The 18,933-nt window shown below is 48.8% G+C and overlaps 1 protein-coding gene across 1 annotated transcript; it reads left to right on the forward strand.

Moving 5' to 3' along the window:
* Positions 1 to 230: 230 nt before the first annotated feature.
* SOX12 (SRY-box transcription factor 12) lies at positions 231 to 1,461 on the forward strand. Its single transcript, XM_049779313.1, has one exon. It carries the CDS (start codon positions 231 to 233, stop codon positions 1,281 to 1,283), a length of 1,053 nt encoding a protein of 350 aa, XP_049635270.1. The 3' UTR covers positions 1,284 to 1,461.
* The last annotated feature ends 17,472 nt before the right edge of the window (positions 1,462 to 18,933 follow it).

Genomic DNA, 18,933 nt, shown 5'->3' on the forward strand with positions numbered 1-18,933 from the left:
GCGGGAGGCCGCGGGCGGGCGGGCGGGCGCGATCCGCCGGGAGTCGAGTCCCCCTCTTCGCGAGAGCCATGTGCGGCGGCGTGCGGCGGCCGGGCGCGCCTCGGAGCCCCGCCGCTGACCTTCCCCGCCGTCCGTGGGGCCGGGCCGGGCTGAGCTGAGCCGAGTCTGCGGACGATGCGAGCGGCCCGCGGCGGCGCCTAGAAGCCCCCGGGCCCGGCCAGGCGCGCGCGATGGTGCAGCAGCGGGGCGCGAGGGCCAAGCGGGACGGCGCGCCGCCGCCGCCGCCGCCGCCGCCCCAGGGTCCGGGCTCGGCCGGGGCCGGGGCGCGCGAGCCCGGCTGGTGCAAGACGCCGAGCGGCCACATCAAGCGGCCCATGAACGCCTTCATGGTGTGGTCGCAGCACGAGCGGCGCAAGATCATGGACCAGTGGCCCGACATGCACAACGCCGAGATCTCCAAGCGCCTGGGCCGGCGCTGGCAGCTGCTGCAGGACTCGGAGAAGATCCCGTTCGTGCGCGAGGCCGAGCGGCTGCGCCTCAAGCACATGGCCGACTACCCGGACTACAAGTACCGGCCGCGCAAGAAGAGCAAGGGGGCGCCCGCCAAGGCGCGGACCCGGCCCCCGGGCGCCGGGGGCGGCGGTGGAGCCGGCGGCGGCGGCGGCGGCGGAGGAGGAGGCGCGGGCAGCCGGCTCAAGGCCGCCGGGCCGCAGCTGCCGGGCCGCGGGGGCCGGCGTGCCGCGGGGGGCGGCTCGGCGGCGGTGGTGGTGGCCGCGCCCGAGGACGACGAGGACGACGAGGACGACGACGAGGACGAGGAGCTGCTGGAAGTGCGCCTGCTGGAGACCCCCGGGCGGGAGCTGTGGCGCATGGTCCCGGCGGGGCGCGCTGCTGCTGCTGCTGCCCGGGGGGCCGCGGAGCGCGCCCGGGCCCTGGCGGGTGACGACGACGGGGTGGCCGTCGGCGCTGCATCCCCGGCCCCGTCGGAGGAGGAGGACGACGACGACGACGACGAGGAGCCCGAGGACCAGGACGAGGAGGAGGACAAGGCCGCGACGCGCGAGGAGCCCCTGGGCCTGCTGCCCAGGCTGCCCCCCGTGGTCCCCGCCGCCGCCGCCGGCCTGGACTGCGGCGCCCTGGACCGCGACCCCGACCCCGACCTGCCCCCCGCCTCGGGGCCGTCGCACTTCGAGTTCCCGGACTACTGCACCCCCGAAGTGACCGAGATGATCGCCGGGGACTGGCGCCCGTCGAGCATCGCCGACCTGGTTTTCACCTACTGAGCCCACCACCCGTCAGCGGGGGCGCGCACGCACGCCCCCCAAACCAGCTGTTTACATACTGGAATCAGGTATTGGGGCCCCCACTAGGAGGAGGAGGCGCCCAGGCTGGCACCCCACTCTCCGCTGCGCAGCCTCCTCCCCTCCTGGATGTGCCCACCCCACTACTCCACCACCACCACCCCCAGTCCAGACGTGCCCTGCCCCCTCTTCCCCCCCAGCAGACACACCCCGAGGCAGCCCCACCCCGCCCCACCGCACCCCATCAGCTCCTCCCCCCTCCCTCCCGCACAGCCACCAGCAAGCCTATCTACCCCCTGCCCCGTTGCACCCCGACATCCCCCCAGAGCCCCTCCTCGTGGTCCCGGCCCTTGCTCCGGAGTCCCTCGCCCCGACAGCACGCCTCCTGCTGTTGGGGAGACGCTGCGGTGGGCTTGCACCGCACCGCAACGCACCCCTCCTCTTCCCGGGGTAGAGGAGGAGGGGACCCCCGGCTCCTGCTACTCGGGAGAGCTGGGACCCGCCCTCTGCTCGCCTGGCGCATGCTTACTGCTTCTTGGGAGGAGGGGGCTGGCCCCCAATGGAAGCGCACGGGAAGAACATGGGAGGGTCCAGAGAGAACCCCGAGAAAAGAAATCCTACGATGATGATCCGGAGCCCGCAGCTTCCTTCCAACCTGCTGGGGCGCCACTGCCTTAATGGGAGGAGCACGGAGAGAGGGGAGAGGGACTAGAGGCGGACCCTTTGGGTCTTGGCACGCTCCCCAGTGGTTTCACACACCCCTTTCCTAAGGCTTAGGGGATCGCCCAGACCCAGGTGCACCCCTGCCCTGGCCCCCCCTAACCCCCCAAGACCGTTTTGCCTCTACAACCTCTTCAGGACCATCCCTTTCTTCCCCCCACCTGGATTGAGGTTCTTTCTCTCCCATCCACCACGTGAGGACGGTGCTGCCCAAGACAGCTGAGACCCAAGGCATCTATCTCCCCATCTGTTTGGGGACAGGGTCCCCCTGCTGCACACACCCTCCTCCGGACCAGTCGCCCAACACCGTGGCACCTTCCCAGCCTGGGCCCTTTCCTCGGGCCCCTTTGCTCCTTCTTGCCCAAACCCCAATTTCGTGCCCAGTTGCCCAGTGGGAGATCCGATCTGGAGGCACGTTGGCACGGAGGAGGATTGAGACTCCATAGCGGCTGGGGTGGCAGGGAAAGCCCCCCTTTAAAACAGTCCGAGTGAGCCAGAGTGCTCAGTGAGTGTGAAGGGAGAGTTAGGGGGGTGGAGGGGGTGGGAGGGGGCCTTTTGTACCCATACTCCTGTCGTGGCAAAATGAAGAAGCGCTGCTGTTAGAGAAATCCTTGTCCGTCCCTTCGTGCCCTCGGGGATCCCCGTCCCAGATGCTCTTACCCTCTGACCCCGACTGCCCGCCTCTCCGGCCTCCCATCCCACACTGTCCTTTGCCCTCACTACCTGTATCTCACCGGGCGTGTGGTCATCCTCTTGGGTGTCCACACATACTCATTCACACACACACAAATCTCAGGAACATAACGGTCCCAGGGTCCTCCGGGACCCCGGCCCAGGGTCTCCGCAGGCCTCTGCCCCACGCGTTCCCCCATCGCTGACAAGCCACCAGCTGCCTCCTCTAAGCTTGGTGCTCCGGCTCTGGGCCTTTCTCGCGCGCGCTCTCTCTTTCTCTCTTCTCTTTTTCTCTCTCTACTTTTTTTTTAAAGAAAAACAACAACAACAACAACAACAACAAAGACAATGGAAAGCAAACCAGAAAACCGTCATGTGCGTGAAGCGGTGTCACTGTCTGTGGTCTTGGAGAACTAGTCTTGTAGCTAAGGGAGGGGACCCTCCAGTCCGGGGCACTGGCACCCACAGCAGGACTTCCGCTAGTCTGATGCCAGGATTGAATAAAGTGTATTTGCCCCAACCTCGTCCTGTGATTCTACAGTCTTTCCTCAACCCTCCTCAAACAGTTTCCAGATTCAAGTCCACGTGACTTAACAACAAGCAGGAAGAATTGGAGGTCCCAGGGCAAAGCCCCCCATCTCCATCCCTCTGATTCAGGACTCCCTTGGTCTTTGTTGTAAAAGCATGATACACTGAGGCAGGAAGGTAGTCAGGGAGAGTGCATAGACACTGGCTCTGGTTCAGTGATTTGCTGTAGCAAGTAACCCACTCTCACCTGATGGTGCCCCTACAGGAATGTGGTCCACAATGCCAGCTGACTAAACATTTCCAGAGAAGGGGTATAACTAGAGATTGCTGTTGCTCATCTCAGTTTCAGAATGACTGATTCAATTGAAAAATCCTTATGCAGTTAAGCATGCACCCCTGTTCCAAGCCCCTGCCCCCTAATGAGGTTTAAGAAACAGATTTGGGCTACACTGAAGGCCCGGCTCTGCATCCCTGAACATTTGTGTGACTTTTGTTTTTTTGTTTTTGGATCACACCTGGCAGTACTCAGGGGTTACTCCAGGCTCTATGCTCAGAAATTGTTCCTGGCAGGCTCGGGGAACCATATGGGATAACGGGATTTGAACCACCGTCCTGTCTGCAAGGCAAACTCCTTACCTCCATGCTAATCTCTCCAGCACTTGTGTGACTTTCAGCAAAGTAGCTTCACTCCAGCTTTTGTATCTGTATCGGAGGAGGTTGAGGATAAGTTTCTACTTCACCAGGTGAAATGAAGTTTGAGGTAAGAATGTTTCAGGATCAGGGAGATGTTGCTCAAGGGTAAAATGTATTCCTGGTATCTCACCAGTAAAATACAATGGTGCCTAGGAGATAGCTAAAGGGACTGGAGTTAACGGCTAGTATGGAGTTAACGGCTGGTATGTAGGACCTTGGGTTTGATCACAAGTATCACCGGCTCCCAAAGCATGGGGTGGAGCCCTGTTGGTTTTCAGCACATTTGGGGAGGACAAAAGTTTGGTGCTCCCTTGGGAGCTGGAGCGGTAGCTAGCACAGCGGTAGGGCATTTGCCTTGCATGCAGCCAACCCGTGTTTCAGCTCCGGAATCCTATATGGTTCCCCTGAGCCTGCCAGGAGTGGTTTCTGAGTGCAGAGCTAGGAGTAACCCCTGAGCACTACCAGGTGTGGCCCCCCAAAAAGAAAATGGTGCACCAGTAAATTGTCCATTATTCAGAGGAGGAAACATGGCCATAAGTGAAGCTATGTGGGAGGGCTGTCAAGTAGTCAGGGTCAAGGGTCGAGCCCAGGTTTTGACTTTGAGTCCCAGTAAGTTTTGCAGTGCTTTCTTTACTGTGTAGTGTTCCAGGATGGCAGTACAGGGGTTGGTTGATGTGCAGTGTAGAGACGCTGAATGATCAAAGAATAAGAAGTCACATGGATTCTTTTTGCAATTTTCCCGTGTGTTTTGGAAACAGATCAGGGCTTTTCAAAAGGCTGGTCTCCCTGATATTCTTCCCCTGACTTCTTCCTATAACATGTCAATTTCTAAGTGCAGACAAAATTCAATGAGAAATCTTCCCTATAACATTGAAGGCCAAAAAGACCTATTTCAGAGGTTTTTGGATACTGCATAGTAAAGAGTCTGTTAAAGAGTGATGTGGCTCAGCTTATATAAAAGAGGGACCTAACGTGATAGTACAGTGGGTTGGGCTCTTACCCTGCACACAGCTGACTTGTCCTAGCATTCCCAATATCAGCCCACTAGGAGTAATTATTCTTTTTTTTGGGGGGGGGACACACCCGGCGGCATATGGAATGCCTGGGATCGGACCCGCGTCCAATCTGGATCAGCCACTTGTAAACACCCTACCGCTGTGTTACCACTCCGGCCCAGGAGTAATTGATTTGCACAATCACGGGTAAACACTGAGCACCATCGGATATGGACCAAAAACCAAACAAACAAAAGAACTATTGCAGGTTTAGAGGGGTCAGCACACAACAGAAAGTGGGATGGGATGTGAAGGTTGAGGGGTACAGGAACAGTAGAAACTGTTTTCCCTCTTCAGTCTTTGGGAGCAAGAGGGTTGGAAAGAACCCATAGGAAAGAGTTGAGATATAGGAGATGACATGGGCCACACAGGGTCCCTTCCAAGGAAGGACTCTGCAATGACCAGAGGAAGTGTGGGCAGTGGGCAGCCACCAGAGCCGCTGGGGACCAGGACAGCCTGGGTCTGAGTTGGTCAAACTTACAGGCACTTCTGTTCCCACATTACACTCCCCCACCCTGTCCTCACCAGGGGTGGCCATCCTTACAGCAGAGCCAACAAGTCTCTTCAGGCCTGCCACTTAGCACTCTGTACCCAGCCCTGCTTCCGCTCTCTTCACAGGTGTTCCTCCTAATAAATTACTTTCACCCCAAATTCAGTCTCTGTGTCTGCTTCTGGAGGAACCCAGTCTGCAAGGGAGGGTGCCAGGGGCTGGACAAAAGGGAAGAGGGTCATGAGGTAGATGACTGCAGCCAAGCGCCTGGGTGCTCAGATCTTCTTCACCAGTAAGGTCAGCCCAACTGGTGCATGGACCCTGCTGGAAACCCCGGCTCACACCTGCACCCCAGACTTCACCAACACACACAAAGCTTGAGGAGATGGGGTAGAGGGATTAGAGATTTCTCTTTACATTGACCTGGTGGAAGGAGGGCAGAGCACCGTTGGATGCTTAGCTACATGTCTCTTAGCAGACCTTATGGTGAAAAGTGTGGGAAAAGGGCATAGACAATAGGGACCGTTAGTTATTTGGGTTCCTGCCTTCCGTTTTGGAAGGGAATCTATTCTGACCTGAAAGGTGGGGAGAGATGCTGCTCTTGGGCTCTGGGGACACCTAGTGGCTGAAAGGAAAAGGAGGCAGTTGGCGAGGGCTTGGGTGTGGTCCCATTGATCTTTCCTGAAGATATGGACTCAGGGTCTGGTCCCCCTCTGGTTCCAAGGCCTTGGAAGCACTGATAGGCAAGTGTATTTATGATCTAACATTGGTCATGACAAACGGCTATTTGGCAGCTTGAAGCAACATGGTTCTATTAGTTGACACAATGATAGTCTGAGGGCCCAGACAGGCTTGCCCAAGCTGAGTTCCACAAGGCAGTAGCTAGTCCAGTGGTTGGCACCCTTTTTTTTCAACTGAGCCAAATCTCGCCAAAACCACGATTGAAATTTGTTTTGAGAGCCACACAGGGCGCGCACTGACAGAGGCTAGGAGCAGAGTCCTGACTCCTGGAGCTGCCGCCCAGCACACAGAAGAGCCAAATTAAAAGTGTAAAGAGCCACATGTGGCTCGCGAGCCGCAGGTTGCCGACCACTGAGCTAGTCTAATTCTTTCTTTTCTTTCATTCTTTCTTTCTTTCTTTCTTTCTTTCTTTCTTTCTTTCTTTCTTTCTTTCTTTCTTTCTTTCTTTCTTTCTTTCTTTCTTTCTTTCTTTCTTTCTTTCTCTCTCTCTTTCTTTCTTTCCTTTCTTTTCTCTCTCTCTCCCTCCCTCCCCCTCCCTCCCTCCCTCCCTCCCTTCCTTCCTTCCTTCCTTCCTCCTCCTCCTTCTTCTTTTTTTTTGTTTTTGGGCCACACTCAGCGTTGCTCAGGGGTTACTCCTGGCTGTCTGCTCAGAAATAGCTCCTGGCAGGCACGGGGGACCATATGGGACACCGGGATTCGAACCAACCACTTTTGGTCCTGGATCGGCTGCTTGCAAGGCAAATGCCGCTGTGCTATTTCTCTGCCCCACTCTCCTCCTTCTCCTTCTCCTTCTCCTTCTCCTTCTCTTTCTCCTTCTTCTTCTCCTTCTCCTTCTCTTTCTCCTTCTTCTTCTTCTTCTTCTTCTTCTTCTTCTTCTTCTTCTTCTTCTTCTTCTTCTTCTTCTTCTTCTTCTTTCTTCTTCTTCTTCTTCTTCTTCTTCTCCTCCTCCTCCTCCTCCTCCTCCTCCTCCTCCTTCTCCTTCTCCTCCTTCCTCTTCTTTCTTTTTGGTTTTTGGGTCACACCCAGCAGCTCTCAGGTTACTACGCTCCAGGCAAGCTCAGGGAACCATATGGGATGCCAGGATTCGAACCACTGACCTTCTACGTGCAAGGCAAACGCCTTACCTCCATGCTATCTCTCCGGCCCCTAGTCTGATTCTTTTCTAGAATTCAGCATCTGACAAGTTCGCATAGTAGTGTGTGAACTGCAAAGTGCTGTGTCTGAAGGATGGGGTCTCTCGTTTTCAATCTGTGAGCTAGTGCTGCTGTGAATCTTACATGCTATTTAGTTATTTCACAGACAGGCCATGGGTCAATGGAGAATCCTCCTTGTTTTGTTGTTTTTGGGGGGCCACATGTGGTGGTCCTCCTAGCTGATGCTCAGGAACCACTCCTGGTAGGCTCAGGGGAACCATATGGGATGTTGGGGATTAAACCTGTGTGCAAGTTAAACAACCTACCTGCTTTAGTATCACTTTTGCCTCTGGAGAATCCGGAAGCTTTCTTACTGGAGAAAAACTTTTATCTGGGGCCAGAGAGATAGCATGGAGGTAGGGCATTTGCCTTTCATGCAGAAGAACAGTGGTTCGAATTCCGGCATCCCATATGGTTCCCTGTACCTGCCAGGGTCAATTTTCTGAGCATGGAGCCTTGGAGAAACCCCTGAGCACTGCCGGGTGTGACCTAAAAACAAACAAACAAAAAAAATTACTTTAAATCAATTTGGGGGGCGGTTTGGAGCTACACACAGTGGTGCTCAGGGGATACTTAAGGCTCTGCACTCAGGAATTATGCCTGGTTGTGCTTGGGGGACCATATGGGATGCTGAGAATTGAACCCAGGTTGGCCTGTGCAAGGCAAGCATCTTATCTGCTGCACTATCTTTTCTGTTTCTGTTTACAAAAACGTTTTTGTTATTGGGGGATGGTTAGGTCACACCTGGTGGTGATAAAGGCTTACTCCTTGCCCTGTGCAGAGTAATGAACACCTTGTAGTGCTTGGGGGACCATATGAGGGCTGGGGGCTGAACCCAGATTAGTCATTTCAAGGCAAGTACCTTACCTGCTGTACTATCCCTCCAGCCCTAGGAAGGTTCTTTTAAAGGTCTTAGCATATTAGATCAAACCCCCCTCTGAAAATCTGTCTAAATTTGTTTTGTTTTGGGATCATATCTGGTTGTGCTGGTAGTTCCCTGTATCAGGGACCAAACCAGGGTTCCAAGTTAGAAAGCATCTTCTCCAGCCTTTTGAGCTATCACCCTACCAGCATAGTTTTCACCAAGTCTAGGAGTTAGTATTATTGTTTACTAATTTATATATGTAGATTTTGAGCTATAACTGTTTATGCTCTGGGATCACTCCTGGTGGTGCTTGAGGGAGACCATATCTGGTGCTGGGAATTCAGCCTGGGTCATCTGCATACAAGAGAGAAACCTTGGGCCCGGAGAGATGGCACAGCGGAGTTTGCCTTGCAGGCAGCCGATCCAGGACCAAAGGTGGTTGGTTCGAATCCCGGTGTCCCATATGGTCCCCCGTGCCTGCCAGGAGCTATTTCTGAGCAGACAGACAGGAGTAACCCTTGAGCACCACCGGGTGTGGCCCAAAAACCAAAAAAAAAAAAAAAAAAAAAAGTTTGGAGTGTGTGTGTATGTGGGGGGAGCTGAAGAGATAGTACAACAGGTAGGGTACATAGTCTATCTGGGTTCAATCCCCAGTAATCTATCTTGTACCTCTAGCCCCACAAGGAGTGATTACTGAACAAATTGATCGGAGTAAGCCCTGAGCACTGCTGAGTGTAGTCCACATTTTTTTTTGTTTTTGTTTTTGGTTTTTGGGTCACACCCGGCAGCAATCAGGGGTTACTCCTGACTCTACACTCAGAAATTGCTCCTGGCAGGCTCGGGGGACCATAGACCATATGGGATGCCTGGATTCGAACCACCATCCTTCTGCATGCCAAGCAAATGCCTTACCTCCATGCTATCTCTCCAGCCCCTTTGGTCCACATTTTTTAAGTATCAAAAATGTTTCTTAAAAAATACATTAAAAAAAAGGGGGGGACTGGAGAGATAGCATGGAGGTAGGCCATTTGCCTTGCTTTCAGAAGGACAGTGGTTCGCATCCCGTGTGGTTCCCCGAGCCTGCCAGGAGTGATTTCTGAGTGTAGAGCCAAGAGTAACCCCTGAGCGCTGCTGGGTGTGACCCCAAAACCAAAAAAAAAAAAAAAAAAAAAAAAGATAAAAGATCCTAGGATCCTTAGCAGTTTATTGGCAGGAAAAAAAAATTCTTACCAGAGATCTAGCAGCAAGTCTGGTCTTCTTGCCTTCCAATCCCTTACTTACTCTTTCCTGCTCTGCAGATTAGATCCCCAGAGGCTACATTTCTCAGCCTGCCTGGTCAACTGGTCTCCTGCTGAGGTAAGTCTACTCACAGTTACCCAAAGAGCTTGGCTTCAGATAAAAGGCACTCTCCTCTGCTTCCCCAACTATTCTGCTCTTGCAAACTCCTCATCTAAAATAAAGATCCTGGGCCAGAGTAAAGATATAGGAGATAAGGTATTTGTTTTTTTGTGCAGAGAACTCCTAGTAAATCCCTGCACTGCATATGGTCTCCCAGATACTGTCAGGAGTGTTCCCTGAGTGCAGAGCCAGAAGCCCTAAGCATAATCAAATGTGGTCCAAAATTAGAAAATAAAAATACATTTAAGGTCTTCCTCAGATGTTATCACTTTCAACACATGACATCATTGTATACATTTATCTCTGTTGACTCTGAGTTTCCATCCACTCCAAGAAACCTCCATGAAGGCAGGGACTGTAGCTGTGTTGCACATAGATCAATTTCTTTCTTTTTTCTTTTTTTGTTTTTGTTTTTGGGCCACACCCGTTTGACGCTCAGGGGTTACTCCTGGCTTTGTGCTCAGAAATCGCTCCTGGCTTGGGGGGGGACCATATGGGATGCCAGGGGATCGAACCACAGTCTGTCCTACACTAGCGCTTGCAAGGCAGACAGACACCTTACCTCTAGTGCCACCTTCCTGGCCCCATAGACCAATTTCTAATTCTTGAGCCAGTGCTTGGTACATAATAGGTGCTTAAAAATGTGTCGGGGGGGCGGAGAGATAGCACAACAGCTTTTGCCTTGCAAGCAGCCGATCCAGGACCTAAGGTGGTTGGTTCGAATCCCGGCGTCCCATATGGTCCCCTGTGCCTGCCAGGCGCTATTTCTGAGCAGAGAGCCAGGAATAAATAACCCCTGAGCACCGCTGGGTGTGGCCCAAAAATAAATGTGTTGGGGGGAGAAGGGAATAAATCGACAAGACATACATAAAAACAAGAAGTGGAAAGACCATAAGGAGCATCTCAAACATTTGTAATCTGTGATACAAATCAAAGCTAGCAACTTTTTGTCTTTTTTGGGGGGGGGGGCCACACCCGGCGGTGCTCAGGGGTTACTCGTGGCTGTCTGCTCAGAAATAGCTCCTGGCAGGCACAGGGGACCATATGGGACAGCGGGATTTGAACCAACCACCTTTGGTCCTGGATCAGCTGCTTGCAAGGCAAATGCCACTGTGCTATCTCCCGACCCAGCTAGCAACTTTTTGGAAGCACATAGCAAACTTCACTGACCTTAAATCAGCCTCTTTCCACTTGGTTATAACCAGGTCTCCAAAGAAATCCTTGGAACTAGATTTTTAGGGGGAAAGGAGAAAAACCAGAACTTGAAATTCATTTTGTTAACAGGAAGTCCTGGTAATAATTGAGGGTGAAGAATTGGGTTGCTAAGAAACCTCCAAGGATGGGGGAGAGGGTTGGCAGGCATTGCCAGACAATCTGGAAGAAGCTAGGCAGACAGGTTTGACTACATGCACCTTTCTCTCACCTTTGCATAGACTTTCTCTGTTAGACTGGATATACTTTGATAGTCATCTAGTGCATTGACCTGACCTGCAAATGGAGAAACCAAGCCTTGGAAGGCAAGATGACTAGCCCAAAGTTTCTCCAATTTCTCAGCAAGAGCAAAGACAAAGGGGACATGGTCTATCCTGACATAGTTAAAGCAGTTGGAAAGTAGAGCTGGTAGCTGAAAAGAGTCCCTGAAATAGTAAAAAAGTCAACTGCAAGAAGCCTTGCAGGGTAATGGGTAGCCACTGGGAAATTCTCAGCAGAGGTTGGAGACATTTGCAAATGATTTCTTCACTACAGACTGGTTAGTTACTTGAAATACCATCTCTGTTTGTGATCATACAAATGACTGCCACTGCTTCACGCTAGTGACTCCCCAAGTCGGGATGTCAGGAGTTCTTCCTCGCTCTGTGCACAGGTGATGTTTGGGAATCATGTGCAGTGCTAAAGATTGAACTGGGGTGTCGTGCTAGGTAAATGTCTTAACCTCTGTACTATCTATCCAGGCCAACTAGGTGGAGGGGATTGACAATAAGGTTTTGCTGTTATTTTTAATTTGGGGGGGGGCTACACTGGGTGGTACACATAGCTGACTCCTGGCTCTGTGCTTAGAGGTTCATTTGCAGGGCTAGGGATTTAATCAGTTTGCTGCATGCAAAACAAGCACCTTACCTTCTTTAATTTTTGTTTTGTTTTGTTTTGAGATCAAGGCTGCAGCTGACTCAGGGGAGCATATATGTAGGGTGCTGGGGATCAAACCCAGATCTACTGCGTACAAGACAAAACATCCTCTCATTGTTCTATTATTGTGTCCATTATTTATTGCTATTACTCTTGCTATTATCTCTCAGGTCCTGAATTATATATTTCTTTGAAGTTTTGCAGAGCTTTATTTTTTATTTTTATTTATTTGGGGGGGTGGTGTCACACCTGGCAGCACTTAGGGATTACTCCTGGCTCTGTGCTTTGAAATTAATCCTGGTGGGCTCAGGGGACCATATGAGATGCTGGGATCAAAACCAGGTTGGCCATGTGCAAGGCAAATGCCCTAACTGTTGTGCTATTGTTTCAGCTCCATTACCAAGCATTTTTCATTCAAAGCCATTTAAACTACATCTCTTAATTGTATCAAATTTGGCTTGAGACATTTTTAATCAAAAAGAATGTTTTCTGTTGAAGGGCATATTGGTTATTCCCAGATTCTGGCTATTGTAAACAGCGCTGCAATGAATCTAGGTGTGCAAAAGGCATTTTTGTATTGTGTTTTTGTGTTTCTAGGGTATTTCCCTAAGACTAGTATATCTGGATCATATGGGAGCTCAATTTCCAGGGGTTTTGTTGTTGTTTTTTTTTTTTGTTTTTTTTTTTTCTAGGACTCTATGGCGTACTGTGCTGGTATTTAATTTCCAGTTTTTTGAGGAATCTCCATATTGTTTTCCATAAGGGCTGGACTAGATGGCATTCCCACCAGCAGTGAATGACAGTTTCTTTCTCTCCACATCCTCTCCAACACTGATTGTTATTGTTCTTTGTGATGTGTGCCAGTATGTGCCAGTATCTGTGGCGTGAGATGGTACCTCATAGTTGTTTTGATTTGCATCTCCCTGATGATTAGTGATGTGGAGCATTTTTTCATGTGCCTTTTGGCCATTTGTATTTCTTCTTCTTCTTCTTCTTTTTTTTTTTTTTTTTAGTTTTTGGGTCACACCCGACAGTGCTCAGGGGTTACTCCTGGCTCTATGCTCAGAAATTGCCCCTGCCAGGCTCGGGGGACCATATGGGATACTGAGATTTAAACCACTGTCCTTCTGCATGCAAGGCAAACGCTTTACCTCCATGCTATCTCTCAGGCCTGTATTTCTTCTTTAAGGAAGTGTCTGTTCATTTCTTCTCCCCACTTTTTGATGTGGTTAGATTTTTTTTTTTGTTAAATTCTGTCAGTACCTTGTATATCTTAGATATTAGCCCCTTAGATACATATACACAATGAAATACTATGTAGCCATCAAGAGATTAAGTCATAAAATTTGTCTATACGTGATGGACATGGAAACTATTATGCTGAATGAAATAAGTCAGAGGGAGAGAAATCGACATAGAATAGACTCACTCATCGATGGGATTTAAGAAAAATAAAAGACATTATTGTAATAATACCCAGAGACAATAGAGGTGAGTGCCGCAGACGTGTTGCATCCACAGGCAAAACCTTAGTGGGTCAGTTAGACTCTCACTGGGAATAAGCGAGAACACGAAGCGGATGAATATGAAATATGAAATAATGATACCACACGCAGTATGTGTGGGGTCAACACATCTCTGGCAAGAGTGTGACAAGTTTTAATCTACAGGCAATGGAGTATTTAAAGGGAAAAGAGAGGCAATCATAACATGAAAAGAATGCAATGTACATTGTTTGATTTCAGAACAAATACACATAGCTTAGGGTGTTTAGTAACCTAGAATAGAATAGGTTTCAGTTAGTGGATAAAAGGAAGACAAAATTCTTACATATAAAAGAAGTTCCTGGCCCTAGGTGTTATTGCTGATGTAAATTAAGGGATAGCAGGAATCCTGGTTTACTCCTGATAACAAATATTCTTTTTTTTTTTTTTTTTTTTGGTTTTTGGGTCACACCCAGCAGCAGTCAGGGGTTACTCCTGGCTTCATGCTCAGAAATCGCTCCTGGCCAGCTCGGGGGACCATATGGGACGCCGGGATTCGAACCGATGACCTTCTGCATGAAAGGCAAATGCCTTACCCTCCATGCCATCTCTCCGGCCCTTTTTCTTTTTTTTTTTTTTTTTTTTTTTTTTGACAAATATTCTTAACCTGAGGGAAATAGTATTCTAGCTAGGGGCTAAAACCCACTTCCTATGATCTGGTAATAGAAAGAGAATAACACTAAAGAAAGGGATACAATAGTTATATCTAGTGAAATAATCTAATTCTACACTGACCAAACCTGTTTGCAAGAAGGTATTCACAGTGACAGGGAGAGTTCCCAAGACAGAAATCATTCTGCTTTGAAGCTCAAAAGCAGGGAGAGAAGACCATTGTCTTGAAGATGTTATGTTTTGACTTGGCCTTCGGAAGTGAGAAGGCTGACAGAAAGAGAGAGCTGGCTGAACTTTAAGTTGCAAATATGCTAAGCCAGCAGGGAACTTTTAGCAGCTTGCTTTGGTACTGAAATTCTTTTAATGACTGCAAGATAGCTAAGGCTGAATTTCTGTAGTGGCAAAAGAGACAAAATTCAAATAAATAATAGTAAAGAGAAAATGTAATGTCACAGCCGAGTTAGAATTATAGCCAATAATCCACGCAAAGGGTCAATAATTGACTTCTCTGAACGGGCCTTTTGGCAGATAATTCTTTTTTTTTTTTTTTTTTTTTTTTTTGGTTTTTGGGCCACACCCGGCAGTGCTCAGGGGTTACTCCTGGCTGTCTGCTCAGAAATAGCTCCTGGCAGGCACGGGGGACCATATGGGACAGCGGGATTCGAACCAACCACCTTTGGTCCTGGATCGGCTGCTTGTAAGGCAAACACTGCTGTGCTATCTCTCTGAGCCTGGCAGATAATTCTTGAGAGGAAAATTAGACACTGCACCAGGAAGGCAAAAGCCACGTCTGGTGCGTGTTTCCTTATGGGGGTGGGGGGGTAACAGGTGAGGGGTGGAAGAACCAGCTCACAATATGAAGTTTACCATAAAGAGTTGTGAGTGCAGTCGGAGAAATAACTACACTAACAGCTATCATGATAATGTTAATGAGTGAGAGAAGTAGAATGCCTGTCTTGAATACAGGCAGGGGGCAGGGGAGGAGGGAGATGAGGGCACTGATGGTGGGAATGTTACACTGGTGAAGGGAGGTGTTCATTCTTTTTATGACTGAAACCCAACTACAAACATGTTTGTAATCATGGTGCTTAAATAAAGATATTATTAAAAAAAAAAAGAGAACGTTTTTAAAATTGGTGTGAAGGCTATACCATCAATCTAATCTTTGCCCCAAGACAACTTAATGACTTAGTAGATTTTACAGACTCAGCATTTTTTTTAAAAGTTAGTTGTGTCTATTTGGGAGGTTACAAGCATTAAACTTTCCAGTTCTCAAGACCTTTACTCAGAATGTCCAGGCTGTTTCCTTTTGGTTTTTCGGGCCACACCTGTTTGTAACCTGCTCAGGGGTTACTCCTGGCTAAGTGCTCAGAAATCGCCCCTGGCTTGGGGGGACCATATGGGACGCGGGGGGATCGAATTGAGGTTCTTCCTTGGCCAGTGCTTGCAAAGCAGACACCTTAACTCTAGCACCACCTCGCCAGCTTCCAAGCAGAACAAATTTTTTCCTGTATGTCTTTTGACATAATACAGATACAGCCAAAGGTACCTTTATTTTCTTGTTCCCAAGTTTTTATAATAAAAGGTTTTTGTTTGGGGGCCACACCTGGTATTGCTCAGGGGCTATACCTAGCTCTGTGTTCAGAGGTACTCTTGGGGAGGGGTTCAGGGGAACCATATGGGGTGCTGGCCTGGATTCAAACCAGGATTGTAGTAATCACAGCTGCATGTTAGGCAAATGTCTTAACCTTTGTACTATCTTTTTGTACTATCCTTGTACTATATCTTTGTACTATCTGCCTAAAGTAAAAAAAAATTTTTGCGTGTGTGTTTGTTTTGAGGCCACACCTGGTGGCCCTCAGGGATCACTCCTAGTTCTGCACTTAGAAATCACTCCTGGCAGGCTCTGGGGACCATATGGGATGCTGGAGATCTAACCCGGGTCGAAGTGCATACAAGGCACATGCCCTACCCACTATGCTATCACTCCAACCCTCAAAGTACAGTTTTATCAAATATTTTGTTTCTATTTGGTAATGTAATTAGGCCTTTACCCTGAACATTGGCATAATGATTTGGCTCAGGCCTCAGAAGAATGGGCATCGCCCACACACACCTGAACAATGGATACCATCTATGGAAACAACCACAATTGTCTATAACATTACCAGGATCCAAGCCTCTACCAGGGAAGACCTACCACTGCTTTGGCATTGACTTATTTCAAAGAGTGCTCCCAACACCCAGACGACTCAGCAACAGTCTGCATGCAGGGCAGATCACTCTGCATTGAATGGTATGCTGAAACTAGAGGATGCTCCACATCAGCCTGACATCGATGAAAGAAATGCACAGAACCCAGAGTCTTTAAATATAAGAATCTGATACCAACAATAGCTAAAGTGTGAAAAAGTTTCACTGGGACCTTGAGAATGACTGGAGTTGGATGGACTGGTATGCCTGGAACCCAGAGTCAGTCTTATGCCAATAAACTTCTGAGGTGAGGCCTTTTTGCAATCAGGTCAAGGATTTTTTTCCATTTTCCCCATTTTTCTGGACCTGTGCAAACAATGGTGATTGCCACTATCACACCTTTATTATATTTTTTTACTCTTATCCTTTAAGAAAAAAAAAAACACAACTTACTGAACTTAAAAACAAATAACTAGTAGAATGCCTGTCTCGAATACAGGCAGGGGATGGAAAGGGGGGAGAGGGCAATGTTACACTGGTGAAGGGGAGTGTTCTGGTTATGACTGTAACCCAACTATAATCATGTTACTTAAATAAAAAATATATTAAAAAATATATTTTGTTTCTGCTTAAAAAGGATCACCAACTTTTCTGTCTACTGACCCAATACTAAGATACTATCACATAACTTGATTTAAATTCCACTTGTTTCTTATTTCTGGTTCCATTTTATCAGTAGACATAGGCTGGATTATGACATGGTAACAAATTAATTCTGAAGTACCAGCATATTGGCACAATAAAGTTTTTTTATTTTGGTCACACCCAGCATTACTTGTTTTACTCATGGCTCTAAACTCAGGAATTACTCCTGGCAGTGCTTGGGAGACCATATGCGAAGCCAGAATCAAATTCAGGTCTGTGTGTGCTTTGAGAAACTACAGTTTTCACCTCCTCTCTTTTGAAGGGGAGGTGTTGTACTTCAGCTACTCCTGTCTCTGTGCTCAGGGCTCATTTCTGACAGAACTCAGGTCACCATATGCTGTGCTAAGGGTTGAACTGGGTGGGCTACATGCAAGATAAGCACCTTAGATCCTATACTATCTCTCCTGCCTGTACCTCTTCTTTTTTGCAATATTCTTGAGATCCGGTCACCAGGCTGTAGGGACACTGGTTCAGATTTGAGCTTTCTTGCAGAGGCCTGCTCAAATGGTAGATCCGTGAGCAAAAATAATAACTATTGTTTTAACTTGCTAAGTTTTGAATTGCTATATTATGCAAAAGGAGAAACCAGAACAAATGCCCTGGGCTGGAAGTGACACAAATCATTCCACCCATAGCTCATTGGTTATGACTACTCACATGACTTTGTCTAACTTTCAAGGAAGTTAGAGCCATAGGAAAACTATGGAAAATTGGTAAGCCTTCGATGTCCTCACCTCAGTGCTTTAGTAACAACCTCTTTGTAAAACCAACATATGACCTATATAACTATCTGGAGAAAAAAAACCAATAAAGTTAGAGAACAGATAAGTGCCAAGACTCTGAAACCTTGAGATAGTAGAGGACCACTCAACTTGGCTCACTTAAAGTTTAGGCAGGAGGCTGATGTGATTGAAATGCTGAGAGTGAGTAGATGGTAGAAGAGCTCAAGGAGGGAAGTGAGGTTATGCAAAGGGACAATATTTCACCTACAACTCAACAGGCCACAATATCATGTGAAGAACCATCTTAGAACTCTGTAGCTTCCATTTTGTTCTTTCTCGAGTTTCTGGAGGTCTGTGGGCATAGTTGGCCAGTTCTTCTGCTCATATGATGGGCCAAACAATGTGGGCAGAATAATCAGGCAGCACACGTTCATTCTGGGTAATTCAGTCCATCTCCTGGGAGTCTGAGTTGGAAGTTTGATCTGGGTTCTCAACTGGAGTACTTACATGTGGCATTCGCAGATGGGCTTCTTTGGGACCCCAAAAGGGTCATTGCACAGATCCATGCTCCTAATTGGAAGGGGATGGGTGTTCAGGGAACCATGTCTTTTTTCTTTGGTTTGGGTTTTTTGGGGGGGTGGGTCCAAGTCCACATCTTGTGAGGCTCAGGGGGGCTCAGGAAACTACGGGAGCACTGCACTTCCCTGGGGATGGCCCCCAAATCAACAAAAGTAAAGTAACCAATATTAAACAAAACTTAGAATTTAGTTCTGCAGTGGCAATGGCCGCATTCCAAATGTTTACACCAAGTTTGCAAACCGCTTAGCATTTGGAAATGCTCTGAGCTTTCTCACTGATCTCTCTGCTGCTACTTTTGAGCTCTGTACCCATCCTGAGGGAGCAGTAGCTAGTGAGCTTTCCTGTGTGGGAACCTGATTCCAGCCCTCCCCTTTTACAACTCTTCTAGGACTCTCCACTCCCCTTGGGCTACATGGAAAATTTTTGCCTGCGGATCTCCCACAGACCTGCTGCTCCAGCTCTTCTGTTTTGAGCTTCAGGATTTCCTCCTGTCACTCCTCACTCTCCCCTTTCTCTCACACACATGCACATATGAGTTCAATGTACCTGTAAAACAACTGGGCAAGCCCTGTGCACATAATGAGCACCATATGTTTGCTATTATTAACAGTCTGTGTTCAGTAAACACTCACTGAACTGCCTTGTCAGTGCCAAGGACTATTTTATGAATGCAACAATGAACAAAACTGACATGTCCCCGGCTTGCAGAGCTCATTCATGCTATGTCCTCAGCCTCCAGTACAAGGAGATGAAACTGATGTTCCAGGCCTGAAGCCATGCTGTGGAATGCTGACC

The sequence above is a fragment of the Suncus etruscus genome, chromosome 9, assembly GCF_024139225.1.
Source record: "Suncus etruscus isolate mSunEtr1 chromosome 9, mSunEtr1.pri.cur, whole genome shotgun sequence".
Classification (NCBI taxonomy): Eukaryota; Metazoa; Chordata; class Mammalia; order Eulipotyphla; family Soricidae; genus Suncus; species Suncus etruscus.